The 23,135-nt window shown below is 36.1% G+C and overlaps 1 protein-coding gene across 1 annotated transcript in view; it reads left to right on the top strand.

Moving 5' to 3' along the window:
• Positions 1–12,102: 12,102 nt before the first annotated feature.
• The window catches only part of ALKAL2 (ALK and LTK ligand 2), a 159,691-nt gene continuing 148,658 nt past the window's right edge, over positions 12,103–23,135 (top strand). The window contains exons 1-3 of the mRNA XM_053708951.1: positions 12,103–12,361; positions 18,063–18,116; positions 18,205–18,285. Coding sequence (XP_053564926.1) covers positions 12,103–12,361; positions 18,063–18,116; positions 18,205–18,285 — 394 coding nt within the window. The remainder of the gene's footprint in view (positions 12,362–18,062; positions 18,117–18,204; positions 18,286–23,135) is intronic.

The following is a 23,135-nucleotide window of genomic DNA, read 5'->3' on the forward strand; positions in this document are numbered from 1 at the left end:
AATATGCAGGGGTCAGCGATAGGGGGGCGGCAGAATAGGGGTTAATAAGTGTAAGGTTAGGGGTGTTTAGACTCGGGGTACATGTTAGGGTGTTAGGTGCAGACGTAGGAAGTGTTTACGCATAGCAAACAATGGGGCTGCGTTAAGAGCTGAACGCGGCTTTTTTGCAGGTGTTAGGTTTTTTTTCAGCTCAAACAGCCCCATTGTTTCCTATGGGGGAATCATGCACGAGCACGTTTTTGAGGCTGGCCACGTCCGTAAGCAACTCTGGTATCGAGAGTTGAAGTTGCGTTAAAAATGCTCTACGCTCCTTTTTTGGAGCCTAACGCAGCCTTTATGTGGACTCTCAATACCAGAGTTATTTTTATGGTGCGGCCAGAAAAAAGCCGGCGTTAGCTACGCGGGTCTTTACCGACAAAACTCTAAATCTAGCCTTAAAAGTTTGCAAATCTGATCAACTGAAGCTTCATTCTTTAAAGCCCAAGAAGTGGCAATCGATCCAGTAGAATGAGCTGTAATTCTCTGAGGCGGAGACTGTCCCGCATCCAAATAACCCTTTTGAATCAAAAGCTTTAACCAAGATACCAAAGAAATGGCAGAGGCTTTCTGACTTTTCCTAGAACCGGAAAAGACAACAAATAGACTAAAAGTCTTCCTGAAATCCTTAGTAGCCTCAACATAGTATTTCAAAGCCCTTACCAAATCCAATGAGTGTAACAATTTTTCAAGCTAATTCTTAGGATTCGGACACAAGGAAGGAACAACAATTTCCCTACTAATGTTGTTAGAATTCACAACCTTAAGAAGAAATTTAAACAAAGTCAGCAAAACAGCTTTATAGTGATGGAAAATCAAAAAAGGAGACTCACAAGAGAGAGCAGAAAACTCAGAAACTCTTTTAGCAGAAGAGATAGCCAAAATGAACAATACTTTCCAAGAAAGTAGCTTAATATCCAAACAATCCATAGTCTCAAAAGGAGGAGCCTGCAAAACCTTCAAAACCAAATTAAGACTCCATGGAGGAGAAATAGACTTAATAACAGGCTTGATACAGACCAAAGCCTGAACAAAACAGTGAATATCAGGAAGTTTAGCAATCTTTCTATGAAATAAAACAGAAAGAGCAGAGATTTGTCCCTTCAAAGTACTTGCAGACAAACCTTTATCGAAACCATCCTTAAGAAACTGTCAAATTCTAGGAATTCTAAAGAATGTCAAGAGAATTTATGAGAAGAACACCATGAAATATAGGTTTTCCAAACCCGATAATAAATCTTCCTTGAAACAGACTTACGAGCCTGCAACATAGTATTGATCACTGAGTCAGAGAAACCTCTATGACTAAGCACTAAATGTTCAATTTCCATACCTTCAAATTTAGTGATTTGAGATCCTGATGGAAAAACGGCCCTTGAGACAGAAGGTCTGGCCTTAAAGGAAGTGACCAAGGTTGGCAACTGGACATCCGGACAAGATTCGCATACCAAAACCTGTGACGCCATGCTGGTGCTATCAGAAACACATGAGATTCTTCCATTATGATCTTGAAGACCAAGGAACTGCTAACACATCCACCATCTCCGCCTGAGAATCCCTGGACCTGGAAAGATATCTGGGAAGTTTCCTGTTTAGATGGGAAGCCATCAGATCTATTTCTGGAAAACCCCAAAACCCCACATCTGTACAATCTGAAAAAACACATCTGGATGGAGAGACCACTCCCCCAGATGCAAAGTCTGATGGCTGAGATAATCCGCTTCCCAATTGTCTACACCTGGGATATGAATCGCAGAAATTAGACAAGAGTTGGATTCTGCCCAAAAAAGTATCCGTGATACTTCTTTCATTGCTAAAGGACTGCGAGTCCCTCCCTGATGATTGACATATGCCACAGTTGTGATATTGTCTGTCTGAAAGCGAATGAAAAGTTCTCTCTTTAATAGAGGCCAAGCCTGAAGAGCCCTGAAAATAGCACGGAGTTCTAAGATATTGATTGGTAACCTCGCCTCTAGAGGATTTCAAACGCCTTGTGCTGTCAGAGATCCCCAGACAGCTCCCCAACCTGAAAGACCTGCATCTGTTGAGATTACAGTCCAGGAAGGACAAACAAAAGAGGCCCCTTGAATAATACGATGATGGTCTAACCACCAAGTCAGAGAGAGTAGAATGCTGGGATTTAAGATTATTAATTGTGATATCTGAGTATAATTCCAGCACCATTGATTCAGCATGCAAAGCTGCAGAGGTCTCATATGAAAACGAGCAAAGGGGATTGCGTCCGATGCTGCAGTCATGAGACCTAAAACTTCCATGCACATAGCCACTGCAGGGAATGATCGAGAATGAAGGTTTCGACAGGCTGAAACCAATTTCATTTGTCTCTTGTCTGTTAATGACAGAGTCATGGACACTGAATCTATCTGGAAACCTAAAAAGGTGACCCTTGCCTGAGGATTCAAGAAACGCTTTTGTAAATTGATCCTCCAACCATGTCTTTGAAGAAACAACACTAGTTGATTTGTGTGAGATTCTGCTAAATGAAAAGATTGAGCCAGTACCAAGATATCGTCCAAATAAGGAAACACCGCAATACCCTGCTCTCTGATTACAGGTAGAAGGGCACCGAGAACCTTCAAGAAGATTCTTGGAGCTGTCGCTAGGCCAAATGGAAGAGAGACAAATTGGTAATGCTTGTTTAGAAAATAGAATCTCAGAAACCGATAGTGATCTGGATGAATCGAATGTGAAGATAAGTGTCCTGTAAGTCTATTTCGGACATGTAATGACCTTGCTGAACAAAAGGCAGAATAGTCACCATCTTGAAAGTTGGAACCCTTACAAAATGATTCAAAACCTTCAGATCCAGAACTGGTCTGAATTAATTTTCTTTCTTTTTGACAATGAATAGATTTGAATAAAAACCCAGACCCTGTTCCTGAACCAGAACTGGTGTAATCACCCCTGATAGCTCCAGGAAAAGCCTGAGCTTTCACAGGATTTGTTGGTACATGAGAGAGTAAGAATCTTCTCACAGGAGGTCTTTTTCTGAAACCTATTCAATACCATTGAGAGACAATGCTCTTAAAGTGAATGTAAATTTTACTATTGTTAGTAATAAATATTGATTAATCCTAACTGTAATAGCAAAACCGCTTTGTTGGATTTTTAATAATCTGAAAATCCAAGATTATAATCAAGATTTATACTTAGCTCCGTTTTTTCTTTTCGCTCCTCCCATCCATTACTTTGCTGTGTACTTCCTCATAACGTCTAGAGCGGTCCCACCCGCTCTATGACGTATCATCAATGCTCGTTCACGTTGTTTTGTTTTTGTGCGCATGCGTTTAAATTTGACTGACTGATTTGCGCATGCGTTAGTCAATAGATTTGCGATTGCGATTGAGTCAATTGAAAAATGTTGTGGCTCCTGGGTTTTCTCTACGCATGCGAACAGCGTGAACGCGCAGCACTTCCAAATCAAGGTGTTAGGTTTACGCATGCGCAAAGAAAATACGCATGCGCATAAAGAACTAATGACGTTTGGGTAAAGGGGCTGGACGCCACGGGGTAAGGAAAATCATTAGTCGGGTTAAGTGTCAATCACTATGCAAAAAGTGAAACAAAATGGCGGGCGAAGGGAGAGAGCGAGACAAAGATACCTAGATAAGTAAAATAATAGATCAAATATAATTTATTGAAAAAAATCATGACTTAACCTTATGCTATTTTTGTGTGCTAAAGCTTTTCGCATTGTGTGCTATCTCTGAGTTTACATCCACTTTAATCCACTAATTCTGAACAGAATCTGCCCAATTGGTTTGAAACAATTTCAATCTGCCCCCCACCAGTTCAACTGGATTGAGGGCCGCACCTTCATGCAGTTTTAGGGGCTGGCTTTGGCTTCTTACAAGGCTTGGATTTATTCCAACTTGAAGATGTCTTCCAATTGGAACCAGAGTCCTTAGGGGAATGAGTGGTTTTCTGTTCTCTATTCTGATGAAAGGAACGAAACCGATTAGAAGCTTTATATTTACCCTTAGACTTTTTATCTTGGGGCAAAAAAACTCCCTTCCCCCCCCGGTAATAGTGGAAATAATAGAATCCAACTGAGAACCAAATAAATTATTACCCTGGAAAGATAGAGATAGTAATCTAGATTTGGATACCATGTCAGCATTCCATGATTTAAGCCATAAGGCTCTTCTAGCTAGAATAGCTAAAGATATAGATTTAACATCAATCTTGATTATATAAAAATAGCATCACAGATAAAATGATTAGCATGTTGAAGCAAACGAACAATGCTAGACAAATCAGAATCTGTTTCCTGATGTGCTAAGCTATCAAACCAAAAAGTTGATGCAGCTGCAACATCTGCCATAGAAATGGCAGGACTGAGAATATAGCCAGAATGTAAATAAGCTTTCCTTAGATAAGATTCAATCTTCATATCTAACAGATCCTTAAAAGAAGTACTATCTTCCATAGGAATAGTAGTACGTTTGGCCAGAGTAGAAATAGCCACATCAACCTTAGGGACTTTTTCCCAAAACTCCAAATTAGCCACTGGTAAAGGATATAACTTCTTAAACCTAGAAGAGGGATTAAACGAAGCACCAGGCTTAGACCATTCATTAGCAATCACATCATAAACTGCATCTGGAACAGGAAAAACCTCAGGAGTAATCACAAAAGGATTAAAAACAGAATTTAAACGTTTACTGGTTTTGTTATCAAGAGGATCAGACTCCTCAATACCCAAAGTAACCAATACTTCTTTCAACAAAGATCTTAAAAAGATAAGAAGATATATCAATTTCAATGTCTGAAGTAGGACCTTCTGAACCAGAGAGATCCTCTTCAGAGGAGGATATTTCAGTATTTTGTCAGTCATCACAAATTTCATCAGTTTTATGAGAAGTTTTAAAAGACTTTTTACGTTTATTAGAAGGTGGAATAGCAGACATAGTCTTCTGTATTTCATTAGCAATATAATTGTTGATATCAACAGGGATATCATGTACATTAGATGTTGAGGGAATAACAGGTGCTGTACTAGTACTAATAGAAACATTATCGGCATGCAAAAGCTTATGATGACAACTGTTACATAATAGAGCCGGAAATATAATCTCAGCTTGCTTACTACAGATACCCTTAGCTTTGGTAGAACTGTGTTCAGGCAGCATGGTTCCTACAGTAGCTTCTGAGACAGGATCAGACTGAGACATCTTGGAAAATGTAAAAGAAAAAATAACATTTAAACAAAATATCCAATTTCCTCATATAGCAGTTTCAGGAATGGGAAATAATCCATATGCTAAATAAGCAGAAAAGCAAACAGCATAGCCCTCTAGAATATAAAGAGATCAGGGAGCATAAAGGAAGTGGGGTAATATAACCAAAAAAAAATTTGGCCCCAAGTATGACGCACAACACAAAGTGAAATTTTTTTGGCGCCAAACATCCAGAAATGACGCAACTCGCGTCATAACAAGCACGACTTTGCGCCAAACAAACTAACGTCAATAAAGACGCAGGAAATGATGAAACTTGCAACACCATAAACGCAAATTTGCACCAAAAAAAATTGCGCCAAAAATGACGCAATAAATAACAGCATTTTGCGCCCTCGCGAGCCTAGATTTGCCCCCCGAAATTGAAGGAAAAAACAAGTCAAATTGAAAAAAACTAAACCCCAGGTAAGAATTTACCTCAGGTAAGAACTTCCTAAAACATGATTTTCATACTGAAACTGTTAGACTGCAAAGGGAAATACACATACACCTGACTCATGGCAAATACAATATATTTAAAACTTTATATTAATACATAAAGCGCTAAACATAGCTGAGAGTGTCTTAAATAATGATACATACTTACCGAAAGACACCCATCCACATATAGCAGACAGCCAAACCAGTACTGAAAGCTATCAGCAGAGGTAATGGTATATAAGAGTATATTGTCGATCTGAAAAGGGAGGTAGGAGATGAATCCCTACGACTGATAACAGAGAACCCTTGAAAAGATTTCCCATGAGTGAAACCATAAAAATCAACAGGCAATAGTCTCTTCACGTCCCTCTTGGACTCTTGCCATTTACATGAAAGAAATGGGCATAAAGGGAAGGCAAGGGAAGGTTGGTGATTACTTTGAAATTAAAAATATATATATATAAGAAGAAGCAGAGCGTCTAAAATGACATTAAACTAATCACCTTGATATTTTATATAAAATATTTAGTTATACATAATGAAACAATTTGTTTCATTATTTATTTTTTCACCTTTTCATTTAATTTAGCTCTGACAATTGAGCAATTTCTATGAACTTGAAATGCACTGTGCTGACGTTTCAAGGCTAACCATGCTACATATGTGTCCCTAACTGGCTTTATCACATAACAACTGCAAACCATGGTATTTTATACAAATTTTATATAAAGCCTACCTACCTGATTTTCAAAAAGAATACCAAGAGAATGAAGAAAATGTGATAATAAAAAAAGGGGAAGCTTTTTTTTTTAATTGAATGCTTCATCTGAATGAATTGTGAAATAAAAAAATTAGGTTTCATATATATATATATATAAAATTATTATTATTCATTTATTTTATCCCCCCCCCCATTTCTATGTTATGTATAAAAGTTGTTTCTTTAGAGCAGTGCTTTCCAAACTGTGTGTCGGCGGCAGTGTGTGTGTCCCTGCTTCAGCAGACATTATTTTGAATTTTCATTTTTATTTTTTTGGATTTCCCACTTTCCGCCTGCCTGCTACGCATATCACATGGTTGACACTTGATTGATACCTAGTGGGTTACAGATCATCTAACCCTATTGGTGCTGCTCAGTGGGAAATGAAACTATTCCCATTTTCGGCACATTGGCTCCTGACTGCACGTATAATCTCCTCAATCGGCTCGTGACTGCATGTGTAGTCAGGGAGTGGGACAGCAGTGTGTTTGCAGCGCAGGCAGTAGCCAGTCGGACTCACAGAGCTCTGAGGGCGGCAGCTTAAACGCTGAGCTAAAGTCAGAAGTCAAAGTGTTTTGGGTTTTTTTGCAGCTAGCTCCCAGTAGTGCATTGCTGCTCCTGCTCTTGATATATGGATAGGAAGTGGAAGCTTAAAAATGCCTGATGTTGAAATGCGAGTGTCTTTATCTAATATTCCACTAAATATTCAGAAACTGTTCATCTCATCAACCTCATACAGCCCATTAAAATCACAGCTATTGGTGTTATTAAACTTTTTTTTAATTCTTGCACATACTTACTATTACTTGTAAATACATTTGGTTTTTATATAATTTATGTATGTGTCCGTATCTGTTAAAGTAAAGGTTTATTTTTATGAATCGGTGCCTGGTTTTTAATAAACCTATTAAAAACAAGGGCCCTTTGGAAATTACGTCCGAGAACCGAATTAACAGATATCTTTTCAATGGTAGCACAAAGTTGGTATGGGTATTTCCAAATTTCCCACTTTATCCACAGTCATCCAGACAAGCAAAAATTGGTGAGGCCATTATCACCATTCGAGACATTGTGTTACTCCCCAGATCCCTCAAAAAAAATCTCTCTATATCTTATAGAATACTAGTCTCCTTACATTCCAAAACCCTGCCCAAATACACTAAAGTTTGGGAAAGGGAATTAGATATACACATAGCACCCAAAGATTGGCACATGTTATTTAGACAGATGGGAAAAGCACCTTCATCTATGAGCATCACTAAAACTAACATTAAAATATTAACTAGGTTGTATCTATACCCGAGTAGGCTTTACAGAATGTTCCCAAAAGCCACCAAGTTGTGGAAGGCCCGCTGGCGCACATATGGTGGACCTGTCCACTAATTACCCCATACTGGACAGGGATATCAAAAGAAATGGCACGAGCTATAGGACAATCAATTAACCTTGACCCCTTGGTGTTTTTATTCAATAAGCCACCTAAATTAAAACGTCAGATTAGATTATCGTTACTTTATATAATGATTACTGGTGCTAAACAATTAGTCCCGAAACTGTGTAAATCAACACAGGTCCCCACGACACAGGAATGGCGTCAAAATGTTTCCAGACTTCTCATACTAGAGAAATATCAGTACCAACAGACTAATCGCCTGGAACATTATCACTCAGTTAAGTTTTACTGGGAAGAATATGAGGCATTGGTGGAGATACATCAATGATTATATAGATAACAGCCCCCTGTATAACAGGAATCAAAGCACAAAATTACTTAGTCAGGGATACAGTGTATAGTTTTAGATATGAGACATAGAGTGGACTCTTACATGAGAGCAAGCTAACTAGTGATAAATAAAATTTCAAGCTTTGAAGTAATGCATATCTAAATAAACAGTGTAGATGCCCTTGGGCATTGTAGGGATGTACACAACATATACCAAGACAAAGAGGTAATATAATGGGAGTGCTTTATTTTTCATATGTTATAATACGAACTTGTACTATTATTTATTTTGGTATCTTATTGTATGTTAAGTTTTATTATGTTTTTCTTTCTTTATGCTTCTTGGCTAATGTAATTTCTAAATAAATTCTAAATAAAGCTTTTTGAAAACCAAAAAAAAAAAAAAACAAGGGCACTTTAATTCATCAAAATTGACATTTCCCTGTTTTCTTCAAAAACGTATCTTTTAATCCTGGCAGCCGCTCCAGCACTTCCTCCGCCTGTCGTAAGCCGTCTTCGCGGGTCCAAAATGACGAATCCGGCTTCCTCCAATCCTAGTGTTGCATCAGGCCAACATTCCCTCAGGGGGGAAGCTGTTATTGGAGGAAGCCCGATTCGTCATTTCTGAAGTCTGCAGAGGCTTCCGGCGGCCGGGGGAATCGCTGGAGCAGCATTCAGAATTAAAAGGTAAGTTTTTAAAGAAAACATTGAAATGTCAATTTTGATGAATTAAAGTGCCCTTGTTTTTAATAGGATTATTAAAAACCGGGCACTAATTCGTCAAAATGAACCTTCACTTTCAAACAAGTTAGTTTAACCTCCTGTTTGCTGGTATAACTGAATTACTGTGTTGCAAAATGATGCAGGTCTAAAAATTGTGTCACCAACATGAACAGTTTGAAAAGCTCTGCTTTAGAGTGTGAGGTTACTTAAGCACTGCAATAGTTTACAGTGAAATGGGTAAGTAAAAACTGTTTAAAGGGACATAAGTTGTTTTTTTATTTATACACCAGAAGTTAGTGTATTGCAAAATAAATATATTAAAAGCATTTAAAACTGACATTTTATTAGTCAAATGTGGTTTTTTTCAGTCCCTTGGCACATTCCTTATAATGCTAAGGTAATTCCCTTTGTTACCACAGTGTGTCAGTAAAGGCGAGTGCAATAGCTACCTTGTCATACACAGCATATCCTCTGTGCAAGGCGCATAGACCTGATCTATAATCTTAGCTTTAAGCATTGGTTTAACGTGTCATTAAGGATCAAATTATTAGACTGTTATCAGATTTGCTTCCCATTTTGTTTCCAGTTCCTTTACTTGGAACCCAGACATACAACTTTCCAACGTGTTATTTGCTTTTTAGTGCTGGGAGTGGTAAACACACACAGATTAAAGCAAATAAAAAAGTTCAACAGGATCATATTTCTACATCACTCTCCAGTCTAACACTCGGGGAAAGTCTTTTTCCCTATGGCATCCCTCAATGTATAGAAACAAAATATATAATGTTATAACTTCAGGGTAATTACTGCAGGTGTAATAGGCAATACTAAACAAACATATTTAATATATAATAAAGGCACAATCACTTCCCAGATAACGACCCTATTAACACATTGGCATCCATAGAGGGCGCGTTGAGGTTAATGTGTATTTATCACTCACATTTAAGAAGATTACACTTCTGTAAACAAATACATAAAACACACTGGTAAAAAACCTCAGCTGTCTCCTCCATATATGATGATGCCAGTGCTGGAAAAAATAAAAGCAAAGCTGCAAGGACTTCTGTGTAGGAGAAATATGAAGATCAGGAATAAGGATTTTCTTGGGGATTGCTAACGCGTTTCTAATTAAAGACTTCTGGCTCAGCCACATGGGACACAGCTACTTACGTGTGCGGCGGGAGAGCATAAGAAGTGAGTGAGTGCTAGAACCCAGCCAAAGGATCGCAGAGGGGAACTTCTGCAACACGCACCAGTGGACTTTTTTATTGTTTCCCACCCACCTACAATTCAATATTAGCACCAGCAGCAGCCACCTCATGGACTTGCTAAACTCTATATAAGAGGCATCCCGGGACTGGCATGGTTTAAGCAGGCTGACTGGGCAAATGACAGGTTTTATTGCCACCACTCTGCAACTGGGGTGCTACTTTATATATTAATAAACAGCCAGGACTGGGGTGAAGAATTGTACACACTGGAGGGAAGTTGCAAATAGAAGGTAAATGCAACATTATTTTGTAGTGCTTGATAGTAATATGTGTGTAATTGTGTGCACTGTGTAATAACTGTGTTAGTAGTAACAAGTGTGTGTATGTGTGTGTATATATATATATATATATATATATATATATATATATATATATATATATATATATATATATATATATATATATATATATATATATATATATATATTACAGTTGTATGGGTATATGTGTGTGATAGTTGTAATAAATATATTTGTGTGTTGGAAATAAATGTAATAATGTGAATGTGTGTGATAAATATAATCCATTAGTTTATTGGTGTGTAATATAAATAACTCTGTGATAGCTTTAATAAATATGTGTGTAGCAGTAATGTGCTATAGAACTAATACATGTATACATTAAAGTGTGTAAAAGTGATTTATGTGTGTAATAGTGCTAATTATCTAGTTGGGGTTATGTGGTAGGTATTATATGTGTAACAGTATTGAGTATATAAATACATGTAATAGTGCTAATTATCTAGTTGGGGGTTATGTGGTAGGTATTATATGTGTAACAGTATTGAGTATATAAATACATGTAATAGTGCTAATTATCTAGTTGGGGTTATGCGGTAGGTATTATATGTGTAACAGTATTGAGTATATAAATACATGTAATAGTGCTAATTATCTAGTTGGGGTTATGTGGTAGGTATTATATGTGTAACAGTATTGAGTATATAAATACATGTAATAGTGCTAATTATCTAGTTGGGGTTATGCGGTAGGTATTATATGTGTAACAGTATTGAGTATATAAATACATGTAATAGTGCTAATTATCTAGTTGGGGGTTATGTGGTAGGTATTATATGTGTAACAGTATTGAGTATATAAATACATGTAATAGTGCTAATTATCTAGTTGGGGTTATGCGGTAGGTATTATATGTGTAACAGTATTGAGTATATAAATACATGTAATAGTGCTAATTATCTAGTTGAAGGTTATGTGGTAGGTATTATATGTGTAACAGTATTGAGTATATAAATACATGTAATAGTGCTAATTATCTAGTTGGGGGTTATGTGGTAGGTATTATATGTGTAACAGTATTGAGTATATAAATACATGTAATAGTAACAGTGCTAAAAGTGTCTGTCTGTTGTCTAATAATGGTTGTGCCTGTCTACTTGTGTATCCTTGTTATTATATGTAACAGTAATACTTATAATAATAAGAGCATATTACTTGTGTATTGTGTAGTACTAATAATTGTGTTTGTGGTAATAACAATGATAACATCATGACTATGCGTGTGTAGTGATAACATGCTAGCGTGATAGCAACAGTAGCAGAACATTCTCACTGCTTCTTCCTGATTTATTTACACATTCAGCAGTGCAGGTGTTTAAGATCACTTACACAGAGGATATAGTGCACGTGAATGACTCTGCTTTCTAACTTTCTTTGACCACGACTGTGGAATACACTTGCTGCTCCTTATGTCCTTAATTTACAACTTTAGGGGCAACAAAGTTTCTGAGCTTGGTTATATTTACAAAGTTTTGCCTAGAAAGGTGATCTTAAGCTTGTAGAATAATATAATATGTATGAGATACCTGATAAATGTGCTTTTTTTTCCTCCACACAAAAAGCAACAGAAAACTGGAGAGCTGAGAGCCCCTTGCTTCAAGCAGATATGAGAGATCTCAGGTACACTGCACTGCTGGCTTTCCTGCTGTTCATGATTTCATCTGGTTACTGCAAAGAGAGAATTGACTCACGGAACCTCAGTGAAAAAAGCCTTCTGAATTTTATTATGAAAATCATCAGAGACTTAAAGAAATATAACTTAGAGGAAACAAAGATAATGCAGTATGTATCTAAACAAACTGATTATAGCATGGAAGAAAAGGAGGACCGTGATTATAAGTTATATCAAGATGAACAGAGGATAGGTAAGTGCATTTTTTTTTGTTAAATATTTTGTGTTGGTGATTGGCTTCTTTTTAATAAAATGTTTAGCAACATTTAGTCCCGTATTGTTTTAAAATTTCACCCAACATTATGATTGTTATATGTATATTTAGATACTATTATATATATATATATATATATATATATATATATATATATATATATATATATATATATATATATATATATATATATATATATATATATATATATATACTGTGTATGTATATCAGTGTTCTCCACAGAAAATTAAGCCAGTTGGGTGGCTGTATGAAGTAGCCAGCTGGGGGCAGTGTGATATTTTCTAATATTATATCATTTTCTACTATCCAAAGCACAAATTAATTGCATAATTGAACATAAATGTATTTAATGATAATCTGTGCAATAAAAATGGAACATTTTTAATATTAGCTCATTTTAACTTAAGGAGTAGTTTAGTCAAAATTAAACTTTCATGATTCAGATAGAGCATTCAATTTTAAGCAACTTTCTAATTTACTGCTATTATCAATTTTTCTTTGTTCTCTTGGGCATAGGAGCCGGCCCATTTTTGGTTCAGAACCTGGGTAGCACTTTCTGATTGGTGTCTAAATTTAGCCACCAATCAGCAAGCGCTACCCAGGTGCTGAACCAAAAATGGACCGACTCCTAAGCTTACATTTAAATAAAGATACCATAGAAGAAGAAAAATTGATAATAGGAATAAATTAGAAAGCTTCTTAAAATTGCAGGCTCTATCTGAATCATGAAAGTTTAATTTTAACTAGACTATTCCTTTAATATTGGCTTAAATTTTAGACAGGTGGTCAGGGTTCCTATGTTATTTTGTAGTGTCCATTTACCAAATAAGGAAGGTGTGTGTGAGCTTTAGTGAATGAGCTCAGTAGTATAACAGGAAATCTAATGCTTGTGCAGCGTACAGCAGCTGAAAAGGAATTGAACATTCTAAATAGACTTGTATATTCTAAATATGCACGTACTGTGTAATCCTCGTTACTGGCACAAACTGAAAAAGGATGGGATTGGCATACACCTATATTTTGTATTTTAAACAACTTTTAAATAAATGTCCCGTCAACGACATGGACTGGATTATCATCCAACATTTCTGGAGTTGCTATGGAAATCGAACAACAACACGAAATGTGTATATTATGCGTATCAGTGTCATAAATGAGGCAATTAAGATCTGTGCCAGGAGCACTCAATTAGTGAACTGTTGTGTAAGCTGGTGCTGGGGGCTATGTGTTTCTGGACAGACTACAGTGTTTGCGTGCTGAAGCTTGTAGGCAGAAGGTTAGGTTTTTTTATCCATCTCTGTCTGTGTGTCTCTTTCTTTCTCTTTCTTTCTTTCTCTCTCTTTCTTTTTCTTTCTTTCTCTCTCTCTTTCTCTCTCTCTTTCTCTCTCTCTTTCTTTCTCTTTCTTTCTCTTTCTCTTTCTTTCTCTTTCTCTTTCTTTCTCTTTCTCTTTCTCTCTCTTTCTCTTTCTCTCTCTTTCTCTTTCTCTTTCTCTCTCTTTCTCTCTCTTTCTCTTTCTTTCTCTTTCTCTTTCTTTCTCTCTCTCTCTCTTTCTCTCTCTTTCTCTTTCTCTCTCTTTCTCTCTTTCTCTTTCTCTCTCTTTCTCTTTCTTTCTCTCTCTTTCTCTTTCTCTCTCTTTCTCTTTCTCTCTCTTTCTCTTTCTCTTTCTCTCTCTTTCTCTCTCTTTCTCTTTCTCTCTCTTTCTCTTTCTCTCTCTTTCTCTCTCTTTCTCTTTCTCTCTCTTTCTCTTTCTCTTTCTCTCTCTTTCTCTTTCTCTCTCTTTCTCTTTCTCTCTCTTTCTCTTTCTCTCTCTTTCTCTTTCTCTCTCTTTCTCTTTCTCTCTCTTTCTCTTTCTCTCTCTTTCTCTTTCTCTCTCTTTCTCTTTCTCTCTCTTTCTTTCTCTCTCTTTCTTTCTCTTTCTCTCTCTTTCTTTCTCTTTCTCTCTCTTTCTTTCTCTTTCTCTCTCTTTCTTTCTCTCTCTTTCTCTCTCTTTCTTTCTCTCTCTTTCTCTTTCTCTTTTTCTCTCTCTCTTTCTCTTTTTCTCTCTCTCTTTCTCTTTTTCTCTCTCTCTCTCTCTCTCTTTATCTCTATCTCTAAAATACCTCACTTTGAATATACAGCTCTGTGTTGTTTCTTTAGACCTTAGCAACATATCATTTACAATTTTTGAGATTACCTATATTTTTTTTACAGTGTAAACTTGTTCTGTGCAAAATTCTGCATTTTTGCATATTTTTAAAGGACATGAAACCCACAATGTTTCTTTTATGATTCAGATAGAGGATGCAATTTTAAATAACTTTCAAATTTACTTCTATTATCAATTTTTTTGTTTTTTTTTGTTTTGGTATCCTTTATTGAAAAAAACGCTTAGGAGAGTGCACATGTTTGGAGCACTATATGGCAGCAGTTTTGCCAGAATGTTATCCATTTGCAAGAGCACTATATGGCAGATTTATTGTCATGTGGTGCCCCAGACTCCTACCTATGTATCTCTTTAACAAAGAATTAGAAGTAAAGAAGTAAATTGGAAACCTTTTAAAAATCGTATACTTTGTCTAAATCACAAAATAATTTTTTGGGTTTCGTATTCCTTTAATAATATTGCTCTGAGATTTGTTTTAGCCATGTCTGGCAGCCAAAGAGATATTAAACGGTATGAGATTTTAATATAAAATGTTTAATTATGGGTAGTTAAAAAAATGCAGAATATTATAAAAAGTATTTATTTTAGCCCAGTAATAGCTGCCGTCAAGTTTAAACTGAAGTGTTTCCTTATCCATTTCTCTCTTGCTGAGGGCAATTAGGCACAGATATAAAACAGGCAATGAAGTAGACTGTGCAGACAAGGTTGTGTGGAACATAGGGTTGTTAATATAATTATCTAACAGAGCTTCCACACAGCCTTACAGTTTTATATCTGTCCACATTTGTCCTCAGCAGGAAAAATCGATAAGGGAAAACTTTAAACATGGTGGCGCCCATTCGTTTATAGAAACTAAACCTTTACACTTATATATTCAATATTTAAAGGGACATTCCAGCCAAAATTGAAATCCACATTTATGCATTTCAGTTTTGAATAGAAGCATTTTTGTAATAAAAGCTGTTTCAAAAGTCTATTAAGTATGCACCGTGCACCAGCATTTTAAACAGAGCCTTAGGTGCTTGTACCATCTGGTAATGTTTTAATTTGTTAATTTCTTACATGATACAAGCCCCACTGGTGCTATGAGCAGCTGCAGTATTTAAAATGCTGGTGCACTGAGAATATCTAGCTGTGCCACATGCATGTGCAGAGAAAAATATTAACACTAAAATAGGGATAACCTTTACTAGAAACATTTTTTGCCAATACATGTATCTTGCAAATATGTTTCTATTTAAAGATATAATTCATCTATGTACATTAACATTTTGACCGGAATATACCTTTAACCCCTTCACTACTGGGAATTTCAGGCAAAATCGTGCCCAAAATTCAGAAGAATCTTTGAACAGAAATAGAGCCTTTTTTTTTTTTATTTACCTATCAAAACTATATATTAATTTTTTTAGTAGACAAACCAAGGTATTGATCTAGGCCATTTTGCAATATGTATTTAAAAAAAATTAACTTTTCACAAACTTTGGGTTTCTCACTGAAATAATTTCTTTGTAATTCGTTTTTAGCAATTAGAAGGCTGCTAATTGCATCTGTGCTGAAATTCCCAGCAGTGAAGGGGTTAATTAATTAGCTGGTAGAAGTAATAGTATTTTAATACAGTGATTACCCTCCCACCTGACACTCCCCACCTCCCTGATCCTTCCCGAACAGCTCTCTCTCCTCCCACACCTATACTCCTGACCACTGGCAAACAGTGTGCCACTATGACGTTTTAGGATTTTTTTTTTTTTTTAAATAAATTAATTTTCTTCAATTATTTTTCAGTTTTTGTAGGGGTGCCCCCCTCCCACCCCTCAATTAAACTCTTTTCTGTAGCATAGTAGTGTCCCCTCCCTCTCTCTTCCAAACCTTTTTCTGTAGGTTGGCTACCGCCCCTTCCTTCCCCCTTCACCACTGGGGCACCACCTGTCACTTGACAACAGAGAGCGGCATGGTCTGACGTGTATATACGGCATGCGGTATGAATGAAGCTATGTCTATGGATATTTTTGTAGATAAATAATTAGATTTTAATTTTTCTCAAGGATTGTGAAATACATGAACATATTCTAAAGCTAATCTTTACTGCTCTTTAATACTCTTTTAAATGCACTAAACCATTTCACTTCTCTATCCATCTGTCTTCATCTACCAGGGTAAATATATATGTGTATGTGTGTGTATATATAATTAAATCGTATTTTAGGTTTTGCATAGAATAAATGTAACTTGTATTGTAAATATGTTTTTAGAGAAAAACATGTTTAATGCCAGGAGCCCAGTGCTCAGTAAAATGACTGCACATGAACACTTAGACACACATAGAAATATGCCATGATTACATATTGGTAATTCACTAAATTTGAGTCATGAGTGATTTTTAGTGGACTGGTGTGCTATGTGGTGTGCTTATATACTTCTCATGTGGTCCCAACTTTTCTTCTAGAGGAGAGAAGATTGTGCATTTTTTTTTTTTTTTTTATCTCCAATAAATAAACATCTATATGAGCCTTCCGAAACACCTGGACTCCCTCTTCTTTCTCATTTTATTGCTCAACCCAAATTCTCCAATACATGCCATGGATTTGAAAGATTTTCCCTTGGATTCAATATAAGCATTACACTTTGTGGCCATCTTAAACTCTGGACGCATAATTATTATTATTATTATTATTATTATTATTTTTACTATTATTATTATCTTGATCTGTAATATACCAGCTGATTTCTAGAGCTAAACAGGGGGCAATTTAATATAACCTTTTGGAGTAACACTGCTCATGCTCTCAAGCAGTTCCTCAATAATGAGTTTTGTTAACTGCTGGAAAATAATTTATTCACAGCTCCACTTCCCTATTATTCTTACACTTTGATTGTAATTAAAACTTCTAGCTTGACCTCCTAATTTTCATATTGTATTATATCTGGAATAAACATATATAAGTCTCAGAATATCCTTCACGCAGTCCACAGTTCAGATTTGACAGCCCCCCTTTGATGCAGCTTGTATGGGATTTAACAAGAACAAATACAATATACAGCATTTATGCAGAAAACCATACAGACGGGGAAGAAAGACAGACTTTCCTCCAATGTATTTTTGCAATAGATAAAACAAAAAAAACTATATTATTAAAACAGTGTAAATATGGATAAATATATTGTTCTAACACAAATAAATTATACATTATTTCCAAGCACAGATATGTTATGCATCATTTTAATACAAAGACCTTTATACATCCACTAAAGCCCAATACACCAGCTCCTTTCTATGCCACAAATATTATCAATATAATTTTTAGTATTTTTAAAAACAAAAATATATCTATCAAGATAGCACAAGCAGAGGTTAGTGAATTGTTTACATTTCCCATTCTCATGTACTTTGGGATAATCTTTTCAACAGTACAATGATTATCAATCAGACGTTCACGTCTTCACATGTCTGTAAAACAGAAAAAAAACAGACCAGTTCCAAAAAACTTACATTTTTTTTTATTCTACCAAAACAGAAATATTTCCTCGAGATCTCAGGATGAAAGACAAATTTTTAAAACACTTAACAGGTAAGATTCCATATTTGTATTGTGTAATTATAACAAACACTTTAATTATGAAAACTAATCATTTTCTTTTTGTGTGTGTGTTTTTTAGGTCCTCTTTACTATAGTGCAAAATGCAGTAGATATTTTCACAGACTCTATCATTCTACTAAAGACTGCACCATTCCTGCATGTAAGTTTGTTTAAATTACTTATTGCTTTTTTTTTTTAAATAAATTTTGTGAATTTAAGGGACATAAACTACAAAAAAAAGAAAATTATTGAATGTGTTTGAGCAATTTATTATTGATTAACCCCATGCAAAGGGTTAAACAAATAGTTAACGTCAATCAGCAATGCACTACTGAGACGTAGCTGAACACATCTGGTAAGCCAATGACAAGATAGATATGTGAGCAGCCAATCATCAGCAATCTCCATATAGTGTATTGCTGCTCAGTAAATTTGTTAATAAAGTAAATTGAAAAGATTATATCTAAACATGAAAGTTGTTTTTTTTTTACTTTCATCTCCCTTTAAGGGAGGTTTATACAACAAAATACCTAAAGCTGTTTCCTTTTTAGAAAACAGTATTGTGAGTTCATTTGGACTATTAGTGTGTTTCAAATCATAATTCTTATAAAGGAAATGAACCCCCAGATTTAAAAACAGGAGTAAACATTTAAATAAATTGTTTAAAATAATCTACTTGTTAACAACAACTCGCCCATATAGTTGTTTAGTTTTAATTTAAAAAAACATTAAGAAATTGCATTAACTGTTAAGAAAACATCTTCTAATGAAAGGAAGTTCCTTGTTTATTTTTATGCACATTTAAACGCAAGCAGTGTTATGTAACATCTGTACGCGGCTGCTGAGAACTACACAAATACACTCACTGAGCACACTTACTAACTGCTCCAATTTCATTTTATGCACCGCTTCACTAAAGAATGCAGACTTGAGTGAGCATTAGTGATTTGGCTCCATAGGAATATTAAGGGCCAGATTATGGAAAGGTGAATGCTTCGATTGGTTGCAGTATTGCTCATTTGAGCCTGCAACTGATATTTCTGAGGCAGCGGTTTAAATCGCTGCTTCATAAACTCTCTCCGCCAAACTGGAGTTGGTGGATGAAAATTACCCCGAATTCATTCGACCGGGGTTCAAGACAAGCCCTACACTTAAGCATTTGGTTACGTGAGGGTAGGGGGGCAGCATTGAACAAGTCTTCCGTCATGCAATGATAAATATGGAGAACATATCCACCCCACAATTTACGATCTAAACATTGGTAATAATGGTCATCTAACAATCTGTAAACTTTCTATACCAGTGCATCTCTCGTTCTAGTATTTTTGTTTTTAAAGGGGCATTAAAGTATTTTCTTATAACTGCATCATAGATGAGTCAATGGTTTGCAAAAGATTAATAAGCATAAGTCCCTACATTTGTGGTTAGGTATTATGGACCATTTTTAAGTGGTACATGTCAGAAGGGTTCTGTGTGGATAGTGGGTGGGATTATGGGCACGTCTGATGGTTGGTGGGCGTGTCTGGGTGGTTTGTGGGCATATCTGGGCAGTCTATGGGCGGGTCTAAGGGATATTCTGCAAATAGGGACATATGGCTGCCTCAGATGGACAGCGGGACAGACATCAGAATTAGGGACAGTTGGGAGGACTGAATTAGGAACAGTTATAAATGATCTCCTGTACATATCAAATACTCACTGTGTATCATGTAGGAGTTTCGGGTTCTGACCTTCCAAAAACACAATGCATTGGATAAACCTATTTAGTACAGCAGAACTAACCAAACTCCCAAAATTGCCCCCAAAACTATATATATATATATATATATATATATATATGTATATATATATATATATATATATATATATATAGTATTCAAGAAAAAGTACCAGCGCTCAGTTGCTCTACAGACAAATAGGTAAATGTGTAAATGTATTAGTAAAGGTGGCAAGAAAATGTTGTTAGATTACCACACTAGTTGAAGAGATATATATAGGTCTGGGATGTGTATGTTCCCTGTGTAGTCTTAATAAGCTCTTAATAAACTTATATGGTTAAGGTATTGAGCTGCATGAATGTATACGATTCAGTGTACCCCTGACACTGATGAAAAATTATGTACAAGAGAAATGTCGAAAGATATTCAGCGCTACAAATACTCAGAATGTGTAAATATATAAACGGTTCTATCAAAAAGAAATGGAATGAAATGGAATGTCTCTTGATTGAAGTAGACAAATGTCCTTAGTCTTACAAAAAAAGTAGTGTCCTCTGTGTCCCAAACAAGAGCTGTTAAGCTTCCCTGGTAGTTGGATACACGTATAGTGTGTGAGGACAAAACCTATTGTGGATAGTAGTGAGAATAGAGGAATCCTCGAGTGCCTGGAGTGTCTAGGACCTGCAGCTGTGATGAGTTAAAGGCTGCTAGAGTGTTTTGTTCTTTCAGACACAGTATGTGCAAAACCAAAGATTTTCTGTACCGCAGTTGAAAGGCTGATGCAAATTACAGCCGCTGAAGTAAAAAAGAGCTAAGCCACACTCTGTAAAAGTAAATCCTTACGCGTTTCGAAGCGTGGGGTTGCTTCTTCGTCAGAGGAGTTTGTGGCTTGCTAATCAAAGGTACTGGCATTTAAAGGTCCAAGAGTGGGCGTCTTTTTTACATTTTGCGTAACGCATGCTTACGTTATGGCGGGTGCGGCTGCAGTTTGACAGCTGAGTGTATGTTGCCTAGGTAACAGTTGTTTATGAGTAAGTACTTGTAACCTGGGAGCTAGGGTATATCCACTCTAGGCAGAATCGATTTTTGTATGCCATAGAAATAGGATTAAGGATAGGGGGGGGGGGGGGAAAGGAGAAAACACACTGTGTGCCCTTTCAGCTACGAGGGGCATTTATTTATTAATCGGAGATAAGTGTTAAAGATGAATAACGGTCGATTAGAAAAAATGCTAATTGATTTCCACAAAGAATAGCTAGGTAGGAATACCAAGCTGGTTTCACTAAATGATCTTTGGGAATAAATGGTGACTTTGTTGATGTGTCTATTAGATAGTTTTCCTGTCTTTTTAGTTTTTAATTTTTAGTTTTTAACTTTTAACTAGTTTGTCCCCCCCCCCCCCTTGTTTTTCTGTATATAGTGGAACCTACTATAGGATATATAGTGGACAATTCAAGGATTTTTTTGAATGTCACATAAAATTCCCCTTTAGAAGTGTGTATTATGTTAAAAAAGGACCCGCTATATAAAATATACAGAGCTGGACAGCGACGGGAGTTTTACTGTCAAGAGGCCTTTAGAATGCAGTTGTAAGGAGTGCTCCATCATTTCTATGTGAACAGATGAATACTTCTGGAAACTTTGTTGTGCTTAGTTAGAAGAAGGACACTGAGTGAACTATACTATAGTTAAAAAAGGGTTTAAGTACTATCTAAATGACTATTGTAGAATAACGGAGATCTAACTATATAATTTATCAAAGAAAGGCTGCTAGGTCTATTTCTTCATTTAGACCCCTGGGGGTCATGGTACCCATGTAGTGTATCCAGTAAGATTCTCTTTGTCTCAGTTTTTGGAATCTATCCCCTCCTCTAACTGGGGCTAGAACATGTTCAAGAATGGTACCCTTTAGGAGAGCGGGATTTTTTTGGTGAAAATGCTTGAAATGTCTCGATAGGCTATGATCTTTGTAGCCTTCTTCGATGTTTTTTAGGTGCTCCAGTAGACGTGTTTTGTACGTCCTCTTGGTGCGTCCGATGTATTGAAGTTTACACGGGCATTCTAGTAGATATACCACAAAATTGGTTTTACAGTTGGTTAGTCTATTAATGTTACATTTTTTATGTGGGAAAGTAAGGGACTGTACCAGTTTTGTTGGTTTTTTTGGATCATAGGCGTGTTCGCATCCCTTGCAGTTCAACCGATTGCATTTGAAGAACCCTTTACTTTTTTCTGTTAGCCAATTTTCTCCAGACTTCTTTTTGATTTGACTGGGTGCCAGCATTTGTTTGAAATTTAGATTTTTTCTAAAAATTATTTTAGGTACTGGGCCTATTGCGTTCTTTAATAGTTTGTCCTGCTGTAATATTGGCCAAAATTTCCTAAGAATCTTTTTGATTTCTGGAGCGGCCTCGTTGTAAGTGGTGATCAAGGAGATCTTTTGTATTTCGTTGGTACCATTTTTTGTTTGACCTTGTAATAAATTTTTCCTTTCTAACTGTCTCACTTTCTTCTGAGAATTTTCAATGAGTTTTTTTGGGTATTTCTTTTCAATGAATTTGGTTTTTAGAATATCTGATTCTGTATTGTAATCTTGTATTTTGGAACAATTTCTTCGCACTCTCTGAAACTGTCCATACGGAATATTGTTGATCCATGGTCGATGGTGACCGCTGTCCGCCCTCAGATAGCCATTACAGTCGGTTTCTTTAGTGTATAATTTGGTTAGGATCTCTTCTTTTTCATTAAATAACACTAGATCTAGGTATTCAATGTTTGTGTCCGAGATTTTTGATGTAAATTTTAAATTGTAGGTGTTTGTGTTTAGGTACTCGATAAATTCGTTGCTGGTTTTGTCATCTCCCTCCCATATCACCACGATGTCATCGATATACCTTCCCCACCAAATTATATTTTGCTGAAAGGGGTTGTTGGTGTATATGTAAGTCTTTTCCCATTCCCCCATATAGAGGTTCGCGTAGCTGGGGGCCATAGTGGTCCCCATGGCTGTTCCACTGGTTTGCAAAAAGAATTTGCCATCGAACAAGAAATAATTTTTCTCCAGGACAAATCTTATGCTGTCCAAAATGAAATGTTGGTGAGTCTCTGTTAGTGGTGTCTCTTTTAACACCTGGGACATGGTTTGTATTCCCAAATTATGTGGGATGCAAGTGTACAAAGATGACACGTCTAATGTCATCCATTTGTACGTTTTTTTCCATTTCTTTTGGGCTAGTTTTGTAATTAGATCAGTAGAATCTCTTATGTATGAGGTTAATTTTGGCACCAAGGG

This window comes from Bombina bombina, chromosome 4, assembly GCF_027579735.1.
Source record: "Bombina bombina isolate aBomBom1 chromosome 4, aBomBom1.pri, whole genome shotgun sequence".
Taxonomy (NCBI): Eukaryota; Metazoa; Chordata; class Amphibia; order Anura; family Bombinatoridae; genus Bombina; species Bombina bombina.